The sequence below is a fragment of the Periophthalmus magnuspinnatus genome, chromosome 12 (assembly GCF_009829125.3).
Source record: "Periophthalmus magnuspinnatus isolate fPerMag1 chromosome 12, fPerMag1.2.pri, whole genome shotgun sequence".
NCBI classification, from domain to species: domain Eukaryota; kingdom Metazoa; phylum Chordata; class Actinopteri; order Gobiiformes; family Gobiidae; genus Periophthalmus; species Periophthalmus magnuspinnatus.
The window spans coordinates 4,970,797-4,996,862 of NC_047137.1; the positions used below are offsets into that span (position 1 = coordinate 4,970,797).

General features: G+C 37.3%; 1 protein-coding gene across 1 annotated transcript in view; it reads left to right on the forward strand.

Annotated features, from left to right (window-relative positions):
* Nucleotides 1-26,066, forward strand: part of trabd2a (TraB domain containing 2A) — a 66,952-nt gene that overhangs the window by 28,240 nt on the left and 12,646 nt on the right. Inside the window, exons 3-4 of the mRNA XM_033976296.2 lie at nt 3,860-4,006; nt 5,655-5,829. Coding sequence (XP_033832187.1) covers nt 3,860-4,006; nt 5,655-5,829 — 322 coding nt within the window. The remainder of the gene's footprint in view (nt 1-3,859; nt 4,007-5,654; nt 5,830-26,066) is intronic.

Here is a 26,066-nt window from a genome sequence, read left to right on the forward strand (position 1 = left end):
AAATCAAACACATCAACAGAACCGTGAATGCTCAAATTACTCCTGACAATGTGTTTTCAAACGATCTTAAGACTTTTTGGTAGTGTTTGCTTATGTGTACATTGTGTCACCATGGTAACTGATGAACATTCCGCCACACACATACATGTAGAACACCCCCAGTGCGATGTCACTGCAAAATATCAATTGATTCATCTTTGACTGACAGTATTTTGGACAAGCAGATCCTCAGCTATTGTGCACATATTGAACACATGAACACTCGCCCTAACTTTGCGCACTTTTGGGATTTCATTTCTCCATCCTTCCCTATCAGCATCCACCCTGTCCCCTCTTTCATGCCCCTCTCTCCCCCCTCTCCCTGCTCAGTCATAATTTGCAGGGCTGAAAGGCAGTGTGAGCGGAGAAAAGGGGAGAGCCCGCAGATGAGGGCCCAGATCGGCGGCCGTGCCACAGATGTGAAGCTTGTTTTTGTCGGGCCGGTCGGGGAGGGGCGGCGATAGGCTAATTTGCGTGGCATAAAGACGGGGGTCCCTTTCATATGCAGAGCGCCACTTTGATGAGCGGCCGATGAAAGCCCAAGGAGAGGCTGACCCAGAGCTGCATTGTCCCAGGACAAGAAGGCATCTGCTCCACGCTGCCCTGCACTCCTCCTCTCCTCACCGTCCCACAAAAGGGCCCCGCGAGAGGGAAAGTGTCATCGCAGCACAGAGCAGAGCAGCACGGGAAAAACTCAGGGAGGAGCAGGCCAGAGGTTCTCAAACTGTGGCGTGGGTGACAACTGGTGGTATGCAGGGATGTTTTGTAAATCAAGATAGTATAGATTAAAGACATTTACATATTTTGTACATTTGTTTGATTTTGTTCCTAGTTATGATGAAGTTAAATTCAAATTTTGTTTTCATTTTTTCTTTTTTTTCTTTTTTAAAGGTCTGTTGGCAGCCTATTTTTTGTGGAAAGTTTGAGAATCACTACACATAGGCCTGTCAGGATAACAAAATTTGAAGCGCGATATATATAAATGAAATAAATATAGATGATGAACGAAAATACTGAAAGCAATTTACGCCACTGACACAATAACGCTAAAGTAGATTTATCCCTAAAAGTTATTTATTTATAACTTCTATGGCTCAAAATTGAAGTACCTAAAAATAACAAAAGGTTTCCCACTAGTATTGGCAAAAAGTACCCACAATAAATATTGACCTCCAAAAACTATGGCTCCATCTTTCACGTATTGAATGATAAGTCAATATAGTTTTTATCGTGACAGGCCTAACTGCACATAAAGGTCTTGCACATTTCAAAAATGCATTGGTGGGATTTCTAAAATTTCATAAATGTGGCCTTTGTTTCAATTTTGTCCACAATATCAAACTTTTTATATATTATAATATATTAATGTTTTTTTTTAGTTTCCATTTTTTTTTATTTTTTTTTATTTTTTTATTTTGGTTGTCTCCAAAGCTTGAAATGCCCTGTTCCACTTTGTGATGTCATGAAGCTGTAGTTTTCAAGTTCACAGCTCCTTTTACCTTTTGTTTAGTAGAGATTGGTAATGCCAGAGCTTAAATTATCCAAATGATTCTAGTAAAGGTGTGAGAAGTTAAAAACACAGTGGAGCACTTCCTGTATTACCACATGACATCACAAAATGGAACAGAGTGTTTTCCATTTGAAAGAAGAACTCAGCCTCAGTATGCAGGGCTTGTGTGTTAAACATGTGTGAATGATGAGGAGACAACATTATAACATAGATCTGAAAATAGTGTAATATAGGTCCTTTATAGAAATAGTAATACAGAAACCTACACGTTACATCATATTTTTTAAACTTACAATCTCTATAACCACTTATAAAGCACTTATACAACATTTTGCATATCTCAAGCCCTATAGTGTTCACGTCAGCGCGTTCAACCCGAGATCTAAGCGTGGATAAACAGGACTTGGACAAACATGCATTTCCATAGCTTCACAGCTGACACAACAGATCTCCCATTGGACGAGAGGCTCCCATTGAGAGACAAATACAGCCTTGTGAGTCCTCCGTTCCCCTCGACTTGTACGGTGAAAGGTGCGAGCCGTGATCAAAACGCTGGAGGTGACCGCTTTTGTCCCATTCTGATGTGTGTTTATGCGTACACAGAAAACGGCCCTGTGATGAAACACTGGCCGATTTCACGCTCTCACAATACAGCGGTCTGTGCAGTAGGGAGAGTGTGAGCTGGGCTGAGAACACCGCTCCGGTAAATCTTAATCAATCAGTGCGTGCTCAATGGGCCGTGACATGAGGGGGCAATTAACAGCCATCAGGGGGCACCGTGACTAACGATTAAGTCATCAGAGCTTTGAAGCGGCTCCCTTTGTTTGCACTGTAACGCCACATTTAGGGCCTTCGCGGATAGTGCGTATTTCCGACTTAAGATGGTTTACTGACTGTTGGGAAAGTTGGGTAACTCATGGGCATTTGAATTATTTCTTTACATACGTGTACCACTGGTGGTTCGCAAGCTTGTTCTGGAGATACACAGAATATTATTATGTAAGTTCTTATTTTGAACTTCTAAACTGAGGGTGTAGTTCTAGTTTAGGCTGTTAATTGTCCTGTTATAGACCTGGTTTAGATCTGGTGGTACTCAGAAAGCCAAATATTTTCTCAGGTGGTTTAAAAGGTTTGAGAACCACTGACATAGACAGTACACTAATGCATGGACTTAGGACCTTAGACCCTCATCTGTTGATTTGGCAGAAGTCTACACTGTTGTTGTCTCTATGTGTTATTTTTTTCTGTAAGCTGCCATGTTTGATTTGACACAACCCGATTGTCCCAAACGTTGTATCTTTGTATAGGAAAAGCGTGTTGTCTTGGCTGGAAGGAAATGAAAAGGATGAGAAAATCGATGTTTTGTTGCAGCCCTACTAGATAGAGCTGTCCATTAGCTACAGACCAGTAATCTTTTTTTTTTTTTTTTTTTTAATTCATCTAGTTAACAATGTCCCTCATGAAAAGAGCACACATGTAAGTCAAAACTATTTTCAAAGTTGTCTTACAGATACAGTATTGACTCTACAACTTTCCATGTGGGTTCTTTAACTAATACCAACATCCAAGCTGGTGACAATAGACCCTCACAAACGAATGACTCACGTTGGTCATTTAAGCTAAACTAAACAAGTCCAATCTTGACCTGGAGTCTCATTTATCAGAGGCAGGGACTCAAAGGAAACCCAGTAGCATGATGTATGATTTCCCCAGGCCAAACTCTGCAGTCTGCAAAAACTCTCCCAATCCCTCAAAAGCACAGACACACACACACCAGTTATTCAACATTTTTCTTGGACAAAATCTCAAAATGAAATCACTACTGCAAAGATTCAAGGGCAGGTCTGGTTGGGTTGTGTTGCCTTACATAATGGCGTGTTACATTCCCATGGCTGGGAGTTAGAAACTACTGTAGAATGATTTTATTATTTTACCATTTACACAAGCAACAAGTGAAACAATACACAATTTGATTTCACATATATTTGCCATTCTTGAGCCCTTTACCTCTATTAAAAATATACCTGGAGTTGTATTTAAGTATTTTTTATTTGTGAGGGGGAGTGATGTATTTGCTTGTATGCGTAATGGTAGATACATTTTTGGGTTTGATGAAGCATTCAGGTGAAAAATAAAAAGATAAATAATATGACTGTTAGTATATTTCCCTGGTCACCGCTGACATCCATCACCAAAACCGTAGTCTACAATTATTTACAAAAGTGATATATTTCAATTAGTTTCCGTGGTGTCCTAATCAGCGCATAAAAAAAAAAAGCAAGATTATTATTTTATCTTTTTGTGTTCCAGGTGATCTTTGCCCTGAATCAGACGTTGCTGCAGCAGGAGTCGTTGAGGGCTGGGAGTGTGCAAGTCCCTTACACCACTGAAGATCTGATCCGCCATTATAACTGTGGAGATCTCAACTCTGTCATCTTCAAGCATGACACTTCACAGGTATGACTCACGTTATATAGCGCAAGTCATAATGGTGTGGTAACATACATAAAGTGAGAAACTGTCACACATATACTGTGATTTTAGTCGTCACTCACACACTTGCTTTTTGGGGGCATTACATAGACTTGTGTTCATTTCCTAGCGCTTGATCCAAACCATAACCATAATACTTGCCTAATGTTGATTGAATATTGATGGATTTACTACTATTTAATTTTGTCTCCATAAGGAAGGCTTGTCCCCATAAAGTGATATTGTAAATAGATTTTTGTCCCCACAATGCGATAATTAAACCATCCATACACCAGTGCACACATACATTGGTGGCAAAGTCAGGGAAGCACCTTGTCCTGCTGACATTATTTTCATATCAGTCTTTTCATTTTATTTTCACCTTTTTTACACAATGAACACTATAAAATATTTAGTTCATATACATGGGAACAATATGTGCCAATGTAACCAAATCATAATGGGATTACAGTGACTAGTTATGCATTTGCCCAACAAGTTCTGACAACAACTACCGGTACTATAATTACAATACCAGTCTCATTCATAAACGTAATACAATTTGAAATAAAACTATTGCAAAAAATGACTAGCTGAAAGTAAAGATGTAGCATTTATAACTTGACATTTTGTCCGATCCTACCTGTTTCCACTACTTCCTTTAGCGTTAATAAGCTCGGGGTCATTGTTCCCTTTGACCCGTGCTGTCCCATTGACACAACCTCTGAACTGTGAGGTCACCTCTGCTCCCCCGGGTGACCCCCCTTCCCCCAGGCCCTCCTCTGCCTCCTGTCGCAGTGTTGCCAATTTGGCCAAATGTTCTTCTTTCTTTCCCTGCTCCTCTCTACTTTGGTGTCTGTTTTGTCCCAGTTCATTGTTCTAACGTGTCTTTGTTTCTCTTTTACTTGACTCTGTGCACCTGCATCTTTCCAAACCTCCTTGAGTGAGTTCATTCTCTTGCCGTTTATTCTTGGCGTTTTATTGATATATGGGGCTGCACAATATGTCATAAATAATCTCGCAAAATCTATACTGCAACAATCGGCATTGCAACAAAATAATTATATCGCAACAACTGAGAGTGTACTGGTTTTAAATTGAATAGATTTAAATAAGACAGAATTTATTATAGATTTTACATAATTTCAAAATTTGCCTTGACTAAGTCTTGTTTTTTTTGACAGAATTTTACCATATATTACAAAATTTTATTATAACTGAAATTATTGAGTAAATAAAATATATATATAAAAAAAAAATCACAGTAATATTCATGTCACAGTCTTAAACTTTGGAAAAAAACTAAACAAAACTAGTAAATTATTCATCACTCACCTTATGCATTCTGAGCATTTGCCATGGCATTAAAGCTAACAATAACTAGCATGCTAACGCAGACCTCCTGATTATTCATTCAGATATATTTATTTAGATTTATTTATTTTAAAGAGCTGCTTATACAATTTATTTGTACTTGGACAAGACAAATTTAGCTCAAAAGCATGGGGAAAACATTGCGTACATGGCCTTTATCAACCATATTGTAATAATACTGTGCAGCCCTAGTCATATATTGCATGCGTGTTTAATCGTGAAGACAATGCTAACTGTTCTGTTCCTTTTCCAATCTTAGGTCCCTAACTTCAAAAATGTGACCTTACCACCCAGTGAACAGGTGACAGCTCAGGAGATAGACAGTTACTTCAGACAGGAGCTGATCTATAAGAGGAACGAGCGCATGGGCAAACGGGTCAAAGCTCTGCTGGAGGAACACCCCGACAAGAGCTTTTTCTTCGCCTTCGGAGCAGGTCAGTGATGGTGGGGTTTTGGTGCTTAGAGCCTAGAGGTAATGTAGACTAGTGTTGTTACGTTACTAAAATTTCAAACTCAATTTCAATAATAGACTCGATATCACTGTGTCTGATGCCACAGTGGTATTAAAAAAAACTCTTTAGGCAACAGAATGTCAACATTAAATCGTAATACTTTTTATATTACCATGTGGTGTTATATCTGTGTAATCTCTCAGTCGTCCAGGTAGGTTCCATAGTGGTCCATGGCCGTATACTCGTCTATGTGGTCTTATACTTCTGATACAGCTCAAAATCATTCTAAAGCTACTCAAGAAAGGTTCATTTCGATCCTGTGAATGTGACTTTTTAGCAACAATACTTGCTCAAATGAGTATCTAGTTTCAATACTAGTAATATAAATTAGTATCTGATTTTTTATACTTTTGACAACCCTAATGTAAAGAGAAAATGTCTAATTTGTAACACATGCCTCAGTAGTGTTAGACATTGCAGATATCCATGTATCATTCAGACTGAAATGTGTAAGTGTTTGCACCGTTTTCAGTCCTCTGTTATTTCCTTTCTTTCTTTTTTTTACTCATAAGCCTCCATGGTTGTTCTGATATCAACAGACCATGTGTTTTTCTGACTGGTTGATCTGCTTGTTAATTATGCCCATTGAAATTCGCAGAGACAAATACTACACAGATGATAGTAATGGGAAGGAGGTTGATAGTAGAGATGCACTTATATTGATAGAGGTACTGGGTCCAGGATACATTGGTCTTATAAACTGATGCTATAAAATTCTTGTTGGTGGCCCAGAAAATCTCATGATGTGCAGAATTATATTTACACAAAGCTTTTCTGTAATAGCTTAGAGGATAAATGCAAGTTATCTAACATATATGGGTAAGTTTAGTCATACAATAGGGAAAGAAATTCAGTTTAGAATGTTTGTGTTCTGTATGGAGTTCAAGCAGATGCAGTATTGGAGCTGAAAAAATTGCATTGAAGCATCTCTACGTAATGGTCTTACTGCTGCGCTTGTTGCTACGGATGGAGATAGATCGACTGTAAAGAGAAATCAAATTATTATGTGCTTTCTATTATGTTCTCTGATCACAAGTTAACTAAAATTATAGCAGCTAACTTCAAGCAGACGAGACAACACAAGAGCGACTGGAGTGGGGGTACTGAAGGAGTAAATAGTAGTGCTACAGCAAGTTTGTAGGAAAACCATTTTACCCTAAATTGTTTCTATAACCCCAAAGGTACAGGGTTAAGTCCCCTGCATCTGGTTTCAAAGACACCGATGGTATAGCACTCCATTCATCCAAGCAGCGTTTTAGATAACTGGTACTGTCTCTTGTGGTGAAGACTCCATAAAACACTTGGTTATCAGGCCAGGACTAACTAAGAACAGACCTCCCTAAGTCCATCCGAATATTTTTTCAAATGTCAGGAGCAATACTTTGAATTCCGCTGCAAGCCCATAAGTAGCATATGGCTGATAAAAGACTGGGGTTAAACTGAGGAGGATCAGGAGAGCAGATAACAACACAGACTTGTCTCTCTGTCGGTCTGCATGTGCCGTCTTGTTCCCTCATTATGGATGACTGAGCCGATATCAGTATCAAGAGTTTTGGACAACCAGGACAGAGAGTCACAGGACGCGAGGGCAACCATATGCTTTTGGCAGTTTTCACTTCACATGCGGGTCTAATATGGAGCATTTGAATATATATCAACTTGGAAAAGAATGTCCAAACTTATGATAGGCCTGCATAAGTCATTATTTATGACACTATTTACACATTTGCAATATACATTTTATGGTTTAAAGTCCTTTCAACGGATAAGAATTAAGTTTTGAGGTTCTGAGGCTATTGTCACAAAATATTTCCCTTTTGTTAATACTCAACCTAGTGACATTTTTTGTGTCATGTGCATTTACAGTGATATTAATGATAAACCAGGTCACCAAATCTGCAATCTGACAGTTAAAGAGCAATTTCCACTATAGAATTCTGGCCTGTCCTCCAGTTCAATTGTAAAACTATGGACCTTCTATAATGTGTTGATTTCAGTTGAACCCAGCCTATTGGTTTTTATACACTTCAGGATCACATTTTGTTTTCCCAGATGTCTATCCAATTTCAAATCTACACTATTGAATTCATAAATAGCATTGTAATTGTTGGCTATAACAAATCACAAGAGCTAGCACAACTAAATACAAAAAAGTTAAAATATTTCCAGATGAATCCACTTTACAGTATTCATTTATTAGGCACAAAACACATTAACTAATGAATGAATTAATTAATCTGTTTTGAACAAATGTACTGTAAATACGTTGGATTATTGCTATAAAGTTAAAAGTGGTGGAAGAAGTACTCAATTATGTTACTTAACTACTGGAGCAAAAAGGACTAAAGTAAAAGTAAAACAATCATATGAAAAAAATTACCTAAGTAAAGGTTTATTAAGTAAAGTACCCATTTAAAAATGTTCTTAAAGAGTAAAAAGTATTTTGCATTTTCTGATGAATTTTGTTCAACAGAAACAGTTAAATTACATTTTTCCCTTGCTGATTTTATTTGTATGTTTTTGTTTGCTCATACTACAAAATGTGTTAAAAATAAACCCCCTGTTCTTGTCACAGGTCTCAAATAATGACAAAAAATACTTTTACTTTTCAGTCCTGTTCAAAAATGTAGTGGAGCAGAAAGTACAGATACCTGCTTTCTAATGTAGTGAAATAAAAGTAAAAAGTATCCACAGTAAAATATACTTAAGTAAAGTACAGATACCTAAAAGTTTTACTTAAGTACACCACTTTACTACATTTACTTCACCATTTGTCATTATGTTCCACCACTAAAATCTAATTGACATCCACAGTCTCTAGCCAGGTAACAAAACAAGTAGAACATACACAGAGTGGATTAGTACAACATCAGGAAATGTGAAAAAGTAGAATGAGAATACCACAGTCACATTTTCCCGTTGATGCCCAAACCATAAACAGAATTAAAAAAAAAAAAAAAAAAAAGAGCAGAAAACGAAAATCTATTACGACCATTTCAAAGGCTAGCACACGGAGGGGGGGAGTGCAGAGCCTTCACAGTCTGCTGCCCCGTGAATTGGCAGGAAACAGCTGAGGAAAAGCAGACACACTCAGCCGTCCGCACACTCTCCGCTCCTAACAAGGGCCGCATTTCACGGGCCGTCCCAGAGGAGCGCACTTTACAAGGGGACTGCTGCGGAAAGGTGCCTTAGATGTGCGCGCTACGGAGGGGGTAGAGTGAAAGTGATACGCCCAATCAGCCCGGCCGCGGCGCTCGGAGACGTGCGGAGGGCAGGTGGGGTTGGAAGGGGGCTAGCTACACACCCTGCCCCAGCTCAGGATGGACCTAAAATGTGTCCTTAATTATCCCAAGAGGGGCTAGGGGGACACACACTACAATGCGCTCCATTATAAGCCCCCACGTACACGGTCACAATCAGCTGAGGGAGCAGACGTCTCAGAGTCGGGTTACGCATTTTGAAGTTGGAGAAATTGTTTATGGAAATGGTGAATTAGAAAGGTAGAGGCAGAATGGTGCGAGTGGCATTTGGGTAACTCTGTTGGAAGAGTTTGAATTGTTGTTTAGGTCATTGTTATACTTTTTATTATGACAGAAAATGACAGATTGTTTTGTGTGACGTTACTGGAGTTTTTGAGTTGTTTTTTTTCTGATGTCCAAATGCATAGGTAATGAATCAACCTCTGTGTCCCAACTACTACTGCTATTACTACTACTGCTACTATACGTATTTCAAGATCCTAGCCTAGAGCAACCTAGTGAGAAAAAAGCTGTGCACTACTACCACCACTAATTACTACAACTACTAATACTACTACTATTACTACTGCACTAATACTTTTCTTCTTACTACTACTGCTACTACTACTACAACAATTACTACTAGTATACTTATTTCAAGATCCTAGCCTAGAGCAACCCTGTGAGAAAAAAAGCTGTGCACTACTACCAACACTAATTACTACTATTACTACTGCACTACTACTTCTCTTCTTACTACTACTGCTACAACTACTACTACTATTACTACTACTATACTTATTTCAAGATAGCTTAGAGCAACTCAGTGAGAAAAAAGCTGTGCACTATCGCTACAACTATTAATACTGCTCTTATTACTACTCCATATGTATGTCTTCTTACTACTACTACTACTACTACTACTACTACTACTACTACTACTACTACTACTACTGTTACTGTTACTGTACTACTACTGCTATACTTATTTCAAGATCCTAGCCTAGAGTAAAAAAAGCTATACACTACTACCACCACTAATTGCTACAACTACTACTACTACTACTACTACTACTACTATACTTATTTCACGATTCTATCCTAGAGCAACCCTGTGAGAAAAAAGCTGTCCACTACCACTACAACTATTAACACTGCATATCTTCTTACTACTACTGCTTCTACTGCTATTACTACTACTACTACTGCTACTACTACTACTACTACTACTACTACTACTACTACTACTACTATTATTACTACTGCTACTACTATACTTATTTCAAGATCCTAGCCTAGAGTATCTCAGTGAGAAAAAAAGCTGTGCACTACTACCACAATTAATTACTAAAACTGCTTCTACTACTACTACTACGGCACTACTACTTCTCTTCTTACTACTACCGCTACTACTACTACTACTCTACTACATTTTTTCAGACAAATCACAATGAAGACATTCACACTACACATGTCTTCCATATACTTTCAGTTCTTCTGATCATAACAAATAGTGGAAACACGATTTCAAAATCTCCCAAACAGCACTCGTGGAAGTTTGTAATAAATTATACAGACTTGACATCGGTCCAGACCTCATTTCAAAGTGGAATCAGAAGAATTAGCTTAGTCTTAGAGTTTGTTTGGAAAGCCAGCACATAGTTAGCATACCGCTCTTCCCCAATCACGCACCCCCATTAGCCTACAGGGGTCGGGCCAGCAGAATCTACACTGACCTACCTTTCCCGATATGTGGAAAATAGCTGAGGCATCGGAATTTCTCCAGCAGAACGGCCACAACATGTTACGAAATCAGTTTATGTATGGCCCTTCAGTCTCACTCGCGGTTCATTGATTAATGCGTGGGGTTTGGGGGGAAACTATGGTATAATATGGTTAAGGTTTCTTTTGGTAATTTTATTGGATAGGATGTTTGAATTTCAAGGAGTTCCCATTATGATGACTCAAAAATGAAAGGCTTGGCGGTTCGATCTGCCCCACTGCCATTGCCTGTTGCGGTTGTGTTCGTAGCAAGATACTTCATCCATCTTGACTGTTTAAGAGTTTCAGCTCCCTGTCGTATGTGACATTTTGGGGACGTTTTCCGTTTGAAAGATATAATATTTTGCTTTGGATTGTTAATCGCTATGGAAACAGTCCTCATTTTTCATCATTCTGAAATCCATGTATTAGTGTTGTCGCAATACTAAAATTTGGTTTGTGGGCGTGGTCTTGTACTTGTTCTGATACTGCTCCAGATCATTCTAAAGCTATTCCGGAAAGGTTCATTTCTGTTCTGTGAATGTGGCATTTTTAGTATCAATACCCGCTCAAACGAGTATCTAATTTCGATACTGGTTTTATTACCGATTATACAGATATATTAATATGTTATGCGTACTCGATGGTGGTCAAAAGTAAGAAAGGTCTTCGATGTTTAGTTAGTTTTCCCCAAGACGGTTGCGGCAAATACTTCCTTCCTACTTACCACACACAGAAGCAAGTGGTGTCAATCTCCAAAAGAATTTGAGACGTTTTAAGGGTTTTAAAATATGTGTTTGTAGAATCATTAATGGTCAGCCTTTGCATTGTGCCAAACCAAAACCAAAGTCCATACTTCTAAGCCAAAATGTTTTCACTTGGGTTTAAAGTACTTAGAATGTTTTCTTTTCTAAATGATTATTTCTTACAGCACACATTATCATAATTCATAAGTAGAAAATGTATTTATTCTTAACATAAATCCATATTGACTTCAGGCCAGGGAGTTCCTTACATTTATTTAACCAGTCCGCTACAATGGACAGTAGACGTAGTATCCAGCTCACAGTGTACAGATACAGTCAAATATTTTCACAGCGCCGCAGAGTTCAACTGTGTACGACAGTGGGAACAAGTGGTCCATAAAATAATCAAATCATCTTTTTATGCTGACAGCCGAGTGGAGCTAGCAGCAGTATTCCGGAGTGCAGCGTTCTGATGGGGAGAGCGTGTTTTTCCACTAGTCTGGTCAGAGCGGTTACTGGTGGTCAGGAAGGCAACAGTCAAACAAACAGCAGCGGTCACTGCTCGCACTGTTCAAATATGACTCTCAGCAAAGTGCAGCTCTTACACATTTTCTATTTAACTTTATGAGCATGTGTTAAGAACTTTTTGGATGTAAAAGGTGATTATTCAACTCAGTTATAATGCATCAGTAATCACAAATCAGTACAGTTAAGACATACCTACTAAGACAGCAGTAGGTAAAGACTGCAGCTGACAGTTATTCTAGGATGCTAACAATGTATTACTGATGACGCAAATGTGTTTATTTTTATATTTTATATTGCAAATAACGATTATCTTTTTAAAATATGTATTCTTTATTTCAGACACAAATATAATTCACTCAATATACTTAATATAGTTATAGTACAATAATTATTCTGATTAACTTTTGCAGCCTCAGTAGTTGGTAGTAGGGTGCCTAGTAGTAGTAGCAGCAGTAGTAGTAATAGTAGTAGCAGTAGCAGCAGTAGCAGTAGTAGTAGTACAACTCAGGACTAGCCGCACCAGAACTCAGATAGGAAAAATGTTTTTTGGGTGTTTCGTGTCACAAAAATAGAATACACTTCAAGGATAAGCGAAACTGGATACTTGTGGCACAATCGCTATTTAATGATCTGGTAGTTGACTTTTATACACACACCGCACTGTTTTTAATGTTTTATATGGACTTACATACTCATTTGTTTTGTTTGTATTGTATTTTGAACAGGGCACCCATGAAAAAGTGCTCTCTTTGGGTTCCCCTGTGTAAATAAAGATGTAGAAAGTAGGAGTAGTAGTACATAAGGAGCAATAAATGTAGAATATGGCAAATTTGGCTTTAGTTTTTGAAATAAGGTTTGGGCTATTGAGTTGTGTGAATAAATTAAGTTCCCAAGATGAAATTTACAAAAAATTGTTGCGGTCCATGTAATTCATTACGTGTAAATAAATAAGTATTCTACATATTATGGTCTCGTTTCCAGGCCAATAAAAGCTACATATATGGACCAAACTTTCTCATGCTATAAAAGTGGGTTACTTAAACACCGCCTTGACATGTGCTGATATTCCCTTCACACAACTCAGGGACAATACTTTTCAAACTTTGACGTGAGGATTATTTTTGTTAAGGAACCTTCTGTCAAACTTTACTCACAGTCCAGAGTAGTGCGTTTGACACATAACCCTTTTCCAGTTCTTACACTGTTGTCTAAAATCACATTATATTCTTCAAAGATTTACAAAATGTCTTTAGGATTTGTGCTATAATTTCTCTCTTTAAACGGCCTGCCCTAGGATGTTGTCATGGCTTAATGTACTGCACTATAGTAAGTAAATACCTCCTTGAAATTTGTCTCTTACTCCCATCTGCTTGTACAAAGTAGCAGGCCCATCACTCATACAAATGCTGACGGTGAAAAAGTGCCAGACATATGGAACCAGTTTATGCCCTCTGCTTTATACACATACAGTAACCCATATATATACAATATGAAGCCGTGTTGCCTTTTAAAGTACACATGACAGGTTATACTACTCATTTCACTGAAACATAGCAAACATAAACATATTTAAGCTTTGACTAAATATCTTACCTTATTTTTGCACTTCCTGGTTGGACACGGGCAGCAGATATGACAAACATACAAGTAATTCCATAACTGTTACCCAGCAACCCTTATGTTAACAAGACTTGAAATTACACAATAGTCATGATTACATTAATAAAAATAAATGACAACACCACTCTTGTGCGTAAACTCTTCTGGCATTTTGGATGGAATTTCTGGTCTTGATGACATATGTAGGAGTATTTTATTTTATAACTCTGGCTAGTTCTTGTATTTTAGTACTTTTCTTCTCAGCTTTTTTCCACAATCTGCCACCAAACTGATGTAAAACTATAATAAATATTTACCACATACTATACTATCCCCCCACACCAAGTAATAATTAGAAAAACATGAAAATCTGTCATATGCACTTTAAACTCTCTACCATGGCACTCCTCATTTGTAATAAAAATGATTTGTTTACATATCTGTGAATGCTGGGTCCTCAATTTCAACCAGATTTTCCTTTGCTGCATTTGAAGGCAGAGCTTGAAGCCACTCAGAAAAGTCCAGCTTAGCTCCAAAACCTCAAATTTAAATATTTGCGGTGGTGTAATTGCCAATCTGCTTGACAGGCCTGAACGGTTACTGTACTTTAAAATCTCTCTTTTCACAGATAATTAAAGTTTGCAGTTAGGTTATTTGGGTTGGTAGGGAGAGTCTAAATTGAATACCTGTTTTTCAGTGGGCTGGTGAGACGACATGGTTGGCTTCGGTGAATGCGTGTCAGAGTTTCATAGGGCTGCAAGATTAATCGCAACAAATCGGCATTGCGTTGGAATGAATTCAGTAAGCAAATCACACAGGCTGCAGTGTTTGAAGTGGCATACTTTCGTCCTGTTTTAATCTGCATAAAAACTGCTAACCCTGTAGTTTAGATGTGTTCTGAAATGATTCTCGTCTTAGTTTGTCCGTTCATATTTCAGTCTTTTTATCAAATTTTCTGGACATGTTTAAAGGCCCCGTATCAGATTTTCTTGTTTTTTTTGGGTTTTTTTACATGTATTTAAGGAAAATTTGTCTCATCCCAGTACAGATTATTGTATACGCAGCCGTTGAGGTCAAACTAAATCTCCTGTGTACTGCCTGAGTCTAACTCTAAAGCATTTTATTATCTGATTATCAGGAGGTGCACTCTTAGCATGTTAGTAGCTAGAAAAATGACATTACCACACACCAATTAGATGGAAACTACACTTGGGCCTAAGAAAGTTGTGAAAGCTCCTACAAACTCATTGCGGTGAATACTTTGGATGCTCGGATCGCATACGGTAAGTGAGGAATAACTTTGGACCGCTGCAAAACGGTAAAAGTGAACTATTTCTGTTTTTCACATTTTTAAGACAGTAAGAATCAGGTACAGCGCCTTTAAACTGTGAACAGAATCCGACTATTGCAAGATTTTTCCCCAAATTGTTCAGCCCTACAGTTTACCTTGGTAACACAGAATAACATGAACTCGTAACTTACGGGAAGGATCTTGACTTGTCAGTGTGTGGAGAGCTGTCGGTGCTTCGGCGGGCTACAGTTCAAACACAGGAGTTTAACAGGCGCCTATCTGCTTACATGCGTCAGAGTTCAGTTCACTGGGACTTATTGGTGTTTTCAGGTGCAGCTTGAAAATGTAAGAAAAATATACTTACAATATGGCGAAAATGCATTCGAAATATTAAGAAAATTACATGATAAGAAGTAAACTAGCAAGAATTAATATTGTTTTTTTGTGTAGGCTTCGTAGACTTTTTATTTTATTATTTAAATGTGTACATGTTTTTGTTTATTGAGCGTAAAATAGTAATGTAAAGCCATAAAGGTGAACTATGTGAGTTTTTCCACAGATCTGATCAAGCCTGATGGTATTATCTGTTCGTTTCCATGGCGATACTAATGTCTAATAGCAAACACCGAATCCTTAGAGGAGACAAGCAGGTGGCGAACCCTTTAATTGCGCTTTTTTTTTTCATAATTCCTGCCTCTACCACTAAAACTGACCCTGAAAAAATGTTAGCAATAAAAGCTTGGAAACACAAATTGTGTATTATAGCAACAATTAAACACATTCTCAAACTAAAATAAACAGGCATTCAGAATTTCCCCATCCAAAAACACCATGCTCCCTGCTAGTAGAGTTTCAGTTCTTTGGCTGCTGCCCTCCACTTTTCCTCTCTCCTCTGCCGAAAGTGTGAAAGTCCAAAATTGTGGTGCTTTTCACAACACCTTGCGCTCGTAAACAGCCGCTTTACAACTGTTTGGGGCAGTCGCTGACAAGAGTACACACATGTCATCTTACTCCATTAAAACCAGACCAGACCCACCGCACCGTAGCAACAGAAGGCAAGAGGGCAGGGGAGAAGTTACCTCTGCCAATACTGCTGGATGCACTCCCAGACCTAACTTGTATAACTTGTAACTGCACCTTTATATCAGGCTTTTATATTTGTTTAGATTATAACTGTGCTTGGACACTTTGATGTGGGATATGTTTCTAGTGAGAGGGCTTGTTTATTTAGCCGTCCTTCTCGTATTGTCTGCGAGGTGAGCAGTATAAATATTTCATGACAGTAGCGGTAAAAAGGACTTACCTGCTTTTCGCCTTATTAAACCAATGAAAGTAAACCGAGTATGAGTCACATGGCAAGTGTTAACTCCAAATCTGAATACTTTGATATCAGAAGACGTTTTAATACCGTCTAGGCCTGGGTTCAATGCGTAACAGATGGAACAATACTTTTCTGGGGTCAATATTTATTGGGGATACTTTTTCTTTGTATTACTGGGAATGTTTCGGTTATTTTTCTGTACTGCAATGAGATTTGAGCTGTACAAGGTTGAATTGTGAACCTCTATGACTCATTATAGATACAAACTAATTTCATTCAGCTGTTTATTTGTTTTTTTTTTAACAATACAGTACATTTGTAATACATTTTGGGAGATAATTCCACTTTATAATTTGGTTTCAATATGATCGTTTATCATCTATATCAGGGATGTCAAAATCATTTCCACAGACGGCCACATCAACAAAATGGTTGATCTCAAAGGGCCAGATGTAACTAAATGTAACCAAATGTAATGTAAACTAAATGCAACTACTTTTCAATCTTTTTAATTAACTGTTTCTATATTTATTACTTATTCAAGTTACAAATATTGCATATGGATATGAAAAAATGGTTGTGTAACTGTGTATCTCCTGATAAACTCATATTTTAAGACAGTCATACCTTTTTAATTTACTTTGTCGCGGGCCACATAAAATGACACGGTGGCCCACATTTGGCCCACGGGCCTTGAGTTTGACACATGTGATCTATATTTACTTCAACAATATATCGCACGTCAAAATTTGTTATCGTGATTATCGCCCATGTCACTGCAAAATTTAAGGGAAAAGTTTTTTGGTTTTTTTTTATTATTCTATCAATCTCTTTCAGAATAATACTTAGCATTTTATAGCTTTTTATTGCACATTTGATAAAACTAAATTCTACATCTGCAATGGTTATTTTCATTGAAAGTTGTTCTAACGTAGCTTGCTATTTTGCTGGACATTCTTTACCTTGCATTTCTCTAGGCCTATATATATTTAATTTTTAGACCACCTTGCAAGTGTAGTACAGCTTTGTGTAGACATTCTTGTTTTCCTAGTACCTTGAGAAGCAAGATAAATCCTGCAATATTTGTGAGTTCAATATTTCCCAAATTGATCAAGTGTACAAGTCGTCTCTATAGACCTAAACATCTGGATTCTGCCTTGGTTCAAACTTACAGTGCAATAACACCACGGTAACTAAACACATTACATTTTTCATTCTACTTTATTTCATGATGATATGATTAATACTCAAGCTGTATGTACAAGCATTTACTCTCTATATCCCATACAACAGCCTGTATGCAATAGACCTTTAATAGTTAGGTTTGATTAATCGGTTGATAGTGTCCTAGTCAACTAAACATTTTATTTAGATGATAAGAGGCAACAGCAGTAAGAAGAAGTCACTGGTATTTTTGGTATTTATATGTAAAAAGGCAGATTATTCCTGATTCACAAATTTAATCTGTGTTTTATAAATACACATCTAAATAGTTGTTTTTGCATGAAACTTTTTGTGAGTGCAGTCTGGGTCAGATATATAGAGATATGTAACAGTTTTGAGAGCTTTTGCCACGCCCCCTTTTTGTCGACTAATTGATCGACAAGTCGTCTCTTTAGTCGGCCCAGAATCTCACAACCCTACTGTACATTGATATTAGATGCGTTGGATCTCACAGTTATCTGGATCAGTTTGTGGCATGTTTTGTCATTTCCCCGCAGTTGCACAAACGATCTTCCCGGACATGATCCCAGAACATTTTGGGATAAACACAGCCGCTATTATCCGCTGCTTTTAGGATGTCACTTATGCTTGTTTTACCTGGTCTGGTCTATGTCTGCCTCTTCTTAAAAGGCTCACAAGGCTCCAAATAACTAGTTGGTGATTGAGCAGCACCTAAACATACACATTTTGCTGCAGACTCGGGGTCAAAGGTCATCGTCTCTACACTTGAAAGACATATTTCATAAAGCCCACTCTCTCCTCTCCGTGCGTGCCGTAAATACTTGTCAAAAACAGCTTGTTGTGATTTATTGAAAGCGCTGAACTCCTCACCCCTGACCCTATTCAAACCCGGCAGTATTTCCCCATAATGCACCTGGAACCCACTCCTCTTTTACACTGCTGCCCAAGGGCAAACTTTCATTTGGCCTACAAATACCTGACTCCTATATGAAAGGGAGAGGCCCGGCTAAATTATATATCTCGCACAAGCCAACAGCAGTGCGTCCATTGATGATCTGGAGTTGGGATTGTTATATGGGAGAGCTGTCCCTTCTCATTTTGAGTGAAACATGAAGGAAAGGAGAGCACAGGAGCTGGAGGGGATGCAGATATGAGCAGACAGAGGAAAACTAGACAGCAGTGATTTGTGGCTTCTCTCTTTTGCTGCGTTATTGAATACGCGCTTGTCTCTTAGGAACAGGGAGTGTTCTGGGTCACTCATGAATGGCCCTGTGTTGTTGGTCTCCGAAGCTGTGTGTACCATTTTACACAATGGGAATGTACTCATGGTGTAGCCATAACAAACGGCTCTTGAATTCATTTAGAATTTTGTTCTGATTTGATGTTTTGGCTGAGATTGAGGCAAAAAGAATTGAGGATTTATTTATTATTGTAGGGTTTACAGCAATTGTGTTCAGTTACAAATACGCTATGAAGCAAAAACACACTATTTTTGTATGTATCTGTCACACAATAGAGATTTAAAAAAAAAAAGTTAATGTGATCATATCAGAATTTGGTCATATCGTAATGTTATAACAGAATATGATCATGCCACAACACAATAAAAAAGGGAAAGAGACACAAACCATGTCTCCTGGGGTGTAACGTTTAAGTTTTGTGGAAACATATTTTATTCCAGTTAAAATGTTGCGGCATGTAGGACAGATAAAGTGCTAAATAAGGATGAAGAATGGTGAGAGACATTCATCAAATTGACAAGAATTAGTACAAGAGTGTGTGCTGTAGTCAACGGAAAGTATACAGTAAATGCCATTTGTTTAGCTTGGCTCACAACATCTTCACGTCCTTTTAAACTCAAATCTCATTCATTTGTCTCAGTCATGTTTATTTATAAATAAATTAAATGCAATGACATATATGGATCTACGAATATATATGACTGTCAAACATGGCCGCTGGAGATGGAGCAGGCCTGCAGTGCATATGGTTTTAGCTTAAACATGAGTCGCACGGATGATATACAGAGCTCATGGGACAACAGTAAGGACTAAAAAGATGTCTCCAACTACATATGTTTAGATCGGAGCTCTTTGAGAATACACTGCTATACATTAGGAGTCCTGGAGTACATGGCGATAAGAGTCACTGTACAGTTTACCCTAAATGTCCAGAGTCACACTATTAACACGTTTTATAGAGTGCTCTTAATTTATGATCATATTGGAATGTGATGTCATATCAGAATGTAATGTCGTATTGAAATATATAGGCCTGTCATGAAACCCAGTGTCTTGCTATATAAGTATATTGTGATAAATCATTTTACTGAAACTATTTAAGCCACAGACACAAAGCAGGATGAAGGTGACGTCATATCGGAATGTGATGCGATTTTGTCATATTGCCCAGTGCTGGATAATAACTATACATTTAAAAACCTTTGCAACCCCGTTTTTAGGTTGTTGCAATGTTATAGCTATACAATCTATAATGTATATAATGTTTCCTGAAATTGTCTGTATGCATATAAGTCTTATAGTACTCTTTCTCTCACCTATACAGACACTACTTCTCAGTAAAACGTGCGGAGGTGGCACCACGTAGCCCTGGCACCGCTTCCGTGTGCACTGTCAAATGTGCTTGGCTAGTCCACGTTGTATATCCTTGATCCTATACGCACATGCAGTGAAAGACCGGTGTGTACTAGCCGAGCTTCCACAGAGCAGAGTAAGCAGAGAGAGCTGACACATGTAATCCCTAACACGGCTCCAAAGTGCTGCTCCGTCACCACAAATTCAGCCCAGCGTTTATTTAAACAACACCGGCACACCACAGGGCTCTTATGTGCTCTCTGGCTTTCATTTGTGCTGCCCAGCATAAATTCTGTGTTCAACAGTACAAGACGGTCTCTACACAAAACAATTCAAACGTTTGTGCGGGTATGATAAACAAAGGGGGTCAAACTAATATAGAACTAAACTAAAAAACTAAAACAGCTACTTGCTTATAATCGTAAATAATCTCAAATAAGCAGCAATAACAGCAGTATAAAGCACAATGGCTTTTTATTCAGCTGTGTTCTAGTCAGTGTTGTGTGTTTATGTAAATATATTCTCCACAGTCGGTAATAACACAGTAATGACAAAGTGATCATGTAACATTGTCTAAATGTTGTAATTTGGGGAGTGTGAATGCTTTGTTTTTACATAATGACTTTAATGTGAAGTTTATTATACAGGCTTGTTATTTGTTTTTGTTTTTTTTGTTTTTTTTATAAGAGTAAGATTTAAAATGTATAAATAACATAACTTCTGCCATCAAACAAAACGAAATGCACTGGTCCATATAGAATGTTCCACAATTTGGAATCAAACGTATCCATGGAAACAAGAAAATGACACCACTAGGCTATAGTTTATAGGTCAGATCTGTGTAGAAGTGACCCTGCTCCCAAAACAATAATTAATTACACATGTAATTAATAAATGCAGACAGATACATTTAATGCTACACTGTAGAGCATTACAGGAAAAGAAGAAAAAAAAATCTACCTGTAGAAAAGCAGTTAGTTAAAGTTACATAGTGCAACTTTAACAGTGATGGACAAGTACAAATAGTTGAGAAAGAAAGAAATACTCAAGTGAAAGTAAAAGTATCACAGGTAAACATCTGTTTAAGTATTAAAGTATCCCTTTAAAATGTACTTAAAGTAAAAAGTTAAAATAATATGTATGAAATGTTGTTAAAGTATTTCACACATATTTTGAGATCTTATAAAGCTTCAAATGTAGTGATTTTGATAAAAGATTTGTGCTGAGCTTTGCTCAACAAAGAAAATTGAATCATTAGTTTTTTGGGGATTTTGTTAGCTATGTATTTGTATATTTTTGTTTGCTCTAATTATGAACATGTTAAAAATAAACCCCTCAGCCTTTTCAGCAGGTCTTAGACAATGATAAAATATACTTTTACTTTACAGTCCTGTTGTAAAATGTCAGTCAATTCAGTTTTCTTCTTCCCACTCCTTTTTGTGTGTTTTGCTGTCTGTTTTTGTTTATTTTTCCTTGTCTCTTGTATCATGTGTTGATTGACATCGATTGTGGCTGCCTAGGCTATGCAAGAGAAAAGATGTCCATTTGCCCAAGACAAATAAAAAAAATAAAATAAAATAAAAAAAAAAGTACAGATACCTTCTCTAAAACGTAGTTAAGCAAAAGTAAAAAGCATCTGCTTTAAAATCTACTCAAGTAAAGCACAGATCCCTAAAATTTGTACCTAAGTACTGCACTTAACTACTTTTACTTTACATTCAACGACTGATCTTTAACACATATTTATTTGAGTATTGCCAACATCTCTGACTTATTACAAAATTGCACGTAAGCCGGTAGACCAAAGATGAAGTAGTTGTAGGTTCATTTCCCTCATTGTCTTTATTTCCTTTTCTTGTTCTCTCTAAGCCCATGTCTGTATTATCCTACCCTACTCCCAGTCTTCTGCAGACTTTACATGGGCACCGCTTCAAAATACACTCTCCATCTATCAACCCCAATAGAAAGTGTTAAAGTGCATATCTTAGGGATTTTCCTATCACTGTCTGGCATCTTGGGCCTTGTTTTTCATGCCTTCTTTCTCATGTCTATTTCTATTCTGCTGTTTGTTAAATTGAGGAGTACTGTGCCTTTAAAATGCTGGTGGCCCTTTGTTCACCCCTCTAGATGTTTTCATTCTTATTACGAGACTTATTCATTCAGAGATCTGGCTATGACCTGGCGTTTTGTGATCGCTGAACTTCTTGCCTCTTATCTTCAGTTGAGAATCTGTCCTGGTTGGATTCAAAAGCGTGTGTGTTTGTGGTGCACTGTTCCATAAGGCTGATTTTGAAAGCTGCGGTGATGTGGAGGTGGTAGTTTGAATCGAGTATGTCTCTATCCACATTCCTTAACATGGCAAAAAAAAAGTCAATTTATCATCAAAGTGTTTGGCATTTAAAAAAAATTGAATTATAGTCTGATATTTGGAGGAGGTATTTCATACTGTAAGCAAGAAGATGGAGAGGCTAAGAAGACTGGTGGTTATGCTGCTGCAGTATAAATTATAAAGAGATCCAGTGTTTTACATACTTAATCATATTCATTTTATTTGTTTTATTTATTTATTTGAGCCCAATGAGACCAGACCCTCTTTTTCCTGAGCATCCTGTTAAAATACAGTACAATACAAACATAAACAAAACAAATAACTACATAAGTCTATTTAAAATATTAAAAACAGGTGCAGATGTGATTATTAATATGTAGTGGCATTAGTGACACCAATGTATCCAGTTTTGCATGTCCTTGAAATGTGTTCCATTTTTGAGAAGCAAAATAACCTAAAGTTGTATTTTTTCCCCATTTCAGTTTTAGTGCATCAAGTTTTTAGATGTGGACAATAATGAAATCTTATCAAAGTTCAAAAAACAAGTGAGATATTCAGGCAGTCTGTCAAGTAGTCCCTTATAAATACATTTTATACAGTGTTGTTCTCTTCTCACAGGTAGCAATAGCCAGCCTACGTTTTCATAGATTGTACAGTGATGGGTTTTAAGTTTATCCCGTTATGAAACAAAAGGACTGAGTGAAAGAATGTGTAAAGGTAGAGGCTGAAGTCTGCATGTATATTATATCTCCATAATCTAGTACAGAAAGAAAGGCTACTGGAACAAATTATTTTCTATGATTCAATGGGATACAAGATTTGCTTCTATAATAAAATAGAAATTTTAATTTTAAACTGTTACATAATTCTGAGATGTGCATTTTAATGGATACATTTTCATCAAGCCAAAACACAAGGTATTTAAAGCTGGTAACTCTTTCAATCAATGTACCATTTAGTGTATAAAGAGTTGTACCTTGCACATCACAAATGTTTTTGTTGTTGTAGTTGTTTTTGGGGTTTTTTTTTTGAAAAAAATAAAATAAAAATCATATACTTAGTTCAATGATAATTTAAGTTTTTGGAGGGAATTTTGGATTTCATTCAAATCTTTCTGCAGTTTTAAAATCACTTGATCAGCAGACGGAGCACTTGCATACAAGTCAGCATTATCTGTGTACTAATGTATGACATTTTCTCTTTAATTGCAACCAGTGGAATTAATAAATATAGTAAAAATTAGCAGGCCTACAATTGAGCCTTGGGGCATCTTGTGACTTAAAGTACAAAAAAAAAAAAAAGTACAAAAAAAAAAAAAAAAAAAAAGAATTATATCCATTGGCTACTACTGTTTGTGTTCTGTTTGATAGATAATTTTGGAACCAATTACATGTAGCATTGTCAAATTCAATATCTTTCAAGAGAATGTTTTGATCAACTGAAGCAAAAGCTTTAGTTAAATCAATAAAGAGAGCTACACAATCTTATCTGTCATCAAGGGCTGTAAAAATGTAATTTAAAACTTTTGTTTTAAGTTCTAAGCCCTTTTCTGAAGCCTCCAAAATGTACGTACCATTTTCCATAATTCTAGTACAACTGAATTGACAAATAAAAATGTAATAGAGGCTGGGGCAGCTTGTAATTAAAGTTTTGAATCTAGGTCATCAGCTCCTGTGGTCTTCTTTGGGTCTTTGGAGCTGAGAGCATTTAAAACCTCCATGTAAGTGAAAAGCCTTAAAGAGAAAATCTGACCGCTATCTGCCAGAGGTTCAGATTCAACACACGTAATTGAGATCAGAAGGATCACCATTATTATCCAAAACATCACATGCAGAGATAAAAAACCTATTAAAAGCATCATGTATTTCCTCTTTAGAATTTACAATAGTTGAATCTGTTAAAATATCAGTTGGCAACGTATGAATACTTGGTTTTGAGAGGGATCTTACTGTCCAGAATTTTGCTGAATTTCTGTAACTCTTTATCAGCGCAGACATGAAGTAAGTCATTTTTGCCTTTCTAACTGTTGATGGATCTGACAAAAAAATACGAAAAAATGCCAAATCCAAATGTGATCTAGTTTTATGTGAAGCTTTCAGATCAGCATTTCTTTCTCTTATTAAACTTGGAATTTCTGTGTTGAACAAAGAATTGTTGCAGTTTTTCATTCAGTTTTTTTTTTCTTTTAGGTGTATGTCATTAGTATTTCATTAAATGTATTAATTTAAAAAAATAAGGCCATATCAGGGTCAGGGAACACTGACGTTAACCCGATATCACTGTAATACAGGTCAGAGTTGTATTTCGAATACACCCAATTGGACAGTGGTCTCTAAAATCCAATGGGAAAACACCATTTTTCTTATAGGGTTTGTTTGTTAAAATTATATCAATAACTGTACCTTTATTTAAATTTCTAGTCAAAATAGAAATTAGCTGTGTGAGATTCAAGCCATTGCATTGGTTGTGGACAAACAGACTTCCAGAATCCACAAAAAATTATCCACAAAAGGAATTCCTAGAGAGCAATAATCCTTCAGCCATGAAGTTCATGTCACAGAAACTGGGAGATGCATTGTTTTCCTGACTTCAGCACCGTGTCTATAAGTGATCTGAAATCATTTTCCAACACCTCGGACTGTTGTTGTTTAATGTCATTGGAGCCGATCTGTACTATGACAGAGATATACCATTGGACAGTGTGTCTGTCTGCACAGTGTTTATGGGTGATGCTGTCATAATGCAGTGGGTGCCACTGTGATGTCCCGCGAGAATTTAAAAGGGGATGGTAACTCCTCGTGACTTGATAGAATCAAATCGAGGATGTTAAATCTATTTCATAGCCCGAGTGGCTGCCTCTTATTAGGACTTTTACAATGGTGTGTTTTCCTTTTTGTTTATTTTTTATAATGATGGACCAGTTGTGCGAGGGAGCAGAAGAAGTTGGACCCTTTGGTTTAGCTGCACCATGACAACCCGATGTATCATGTCGAATATGGGTAGAGGTCGGCTGACTGCATCCCACGCTAGCAGGAGTGGAATTTACATCGGGAACAGCTATGGGCACAGCCAATTCATTCATCATGGTCGATTAACATGGACTTAGATTTTAAGCAAGGGGTTGCTCATGAGACTGGCTCTGAGTCAGTAAGAAGATGTGGTTTTCTAGTTCTAGGTTCTCTGTCATCCTCACTTTCAAGAGTAGACATCTGTCACAGTGAGTCAAAACTAAACTCCACCAGTAAAAAAGATGTTTTATGAACATTAAAAGGATATGATCACGTCCATTTAAAACTGAAAAAGGGTCCACTGCGTTGAGATGACTTGGGACAGATCTAAACACGCTGCCAGGAGGTGTGTGCTTGACAGTTAAGGTAGAAATCCTTGCTCAATATTGCAGCAGCGTCACTGTGTAGGAATATTTATGCTAGCTCTATATTTCTCAAGCTTGTAACTTTGATTTACTACTGTGGAGAGCTCACAATAAGAAAGCATGTTTTTGCAATACAAATAGCCAATTAAAGGTCATACATTCCAGGTGCAACTTTAAGGAATTCCATGAAGGA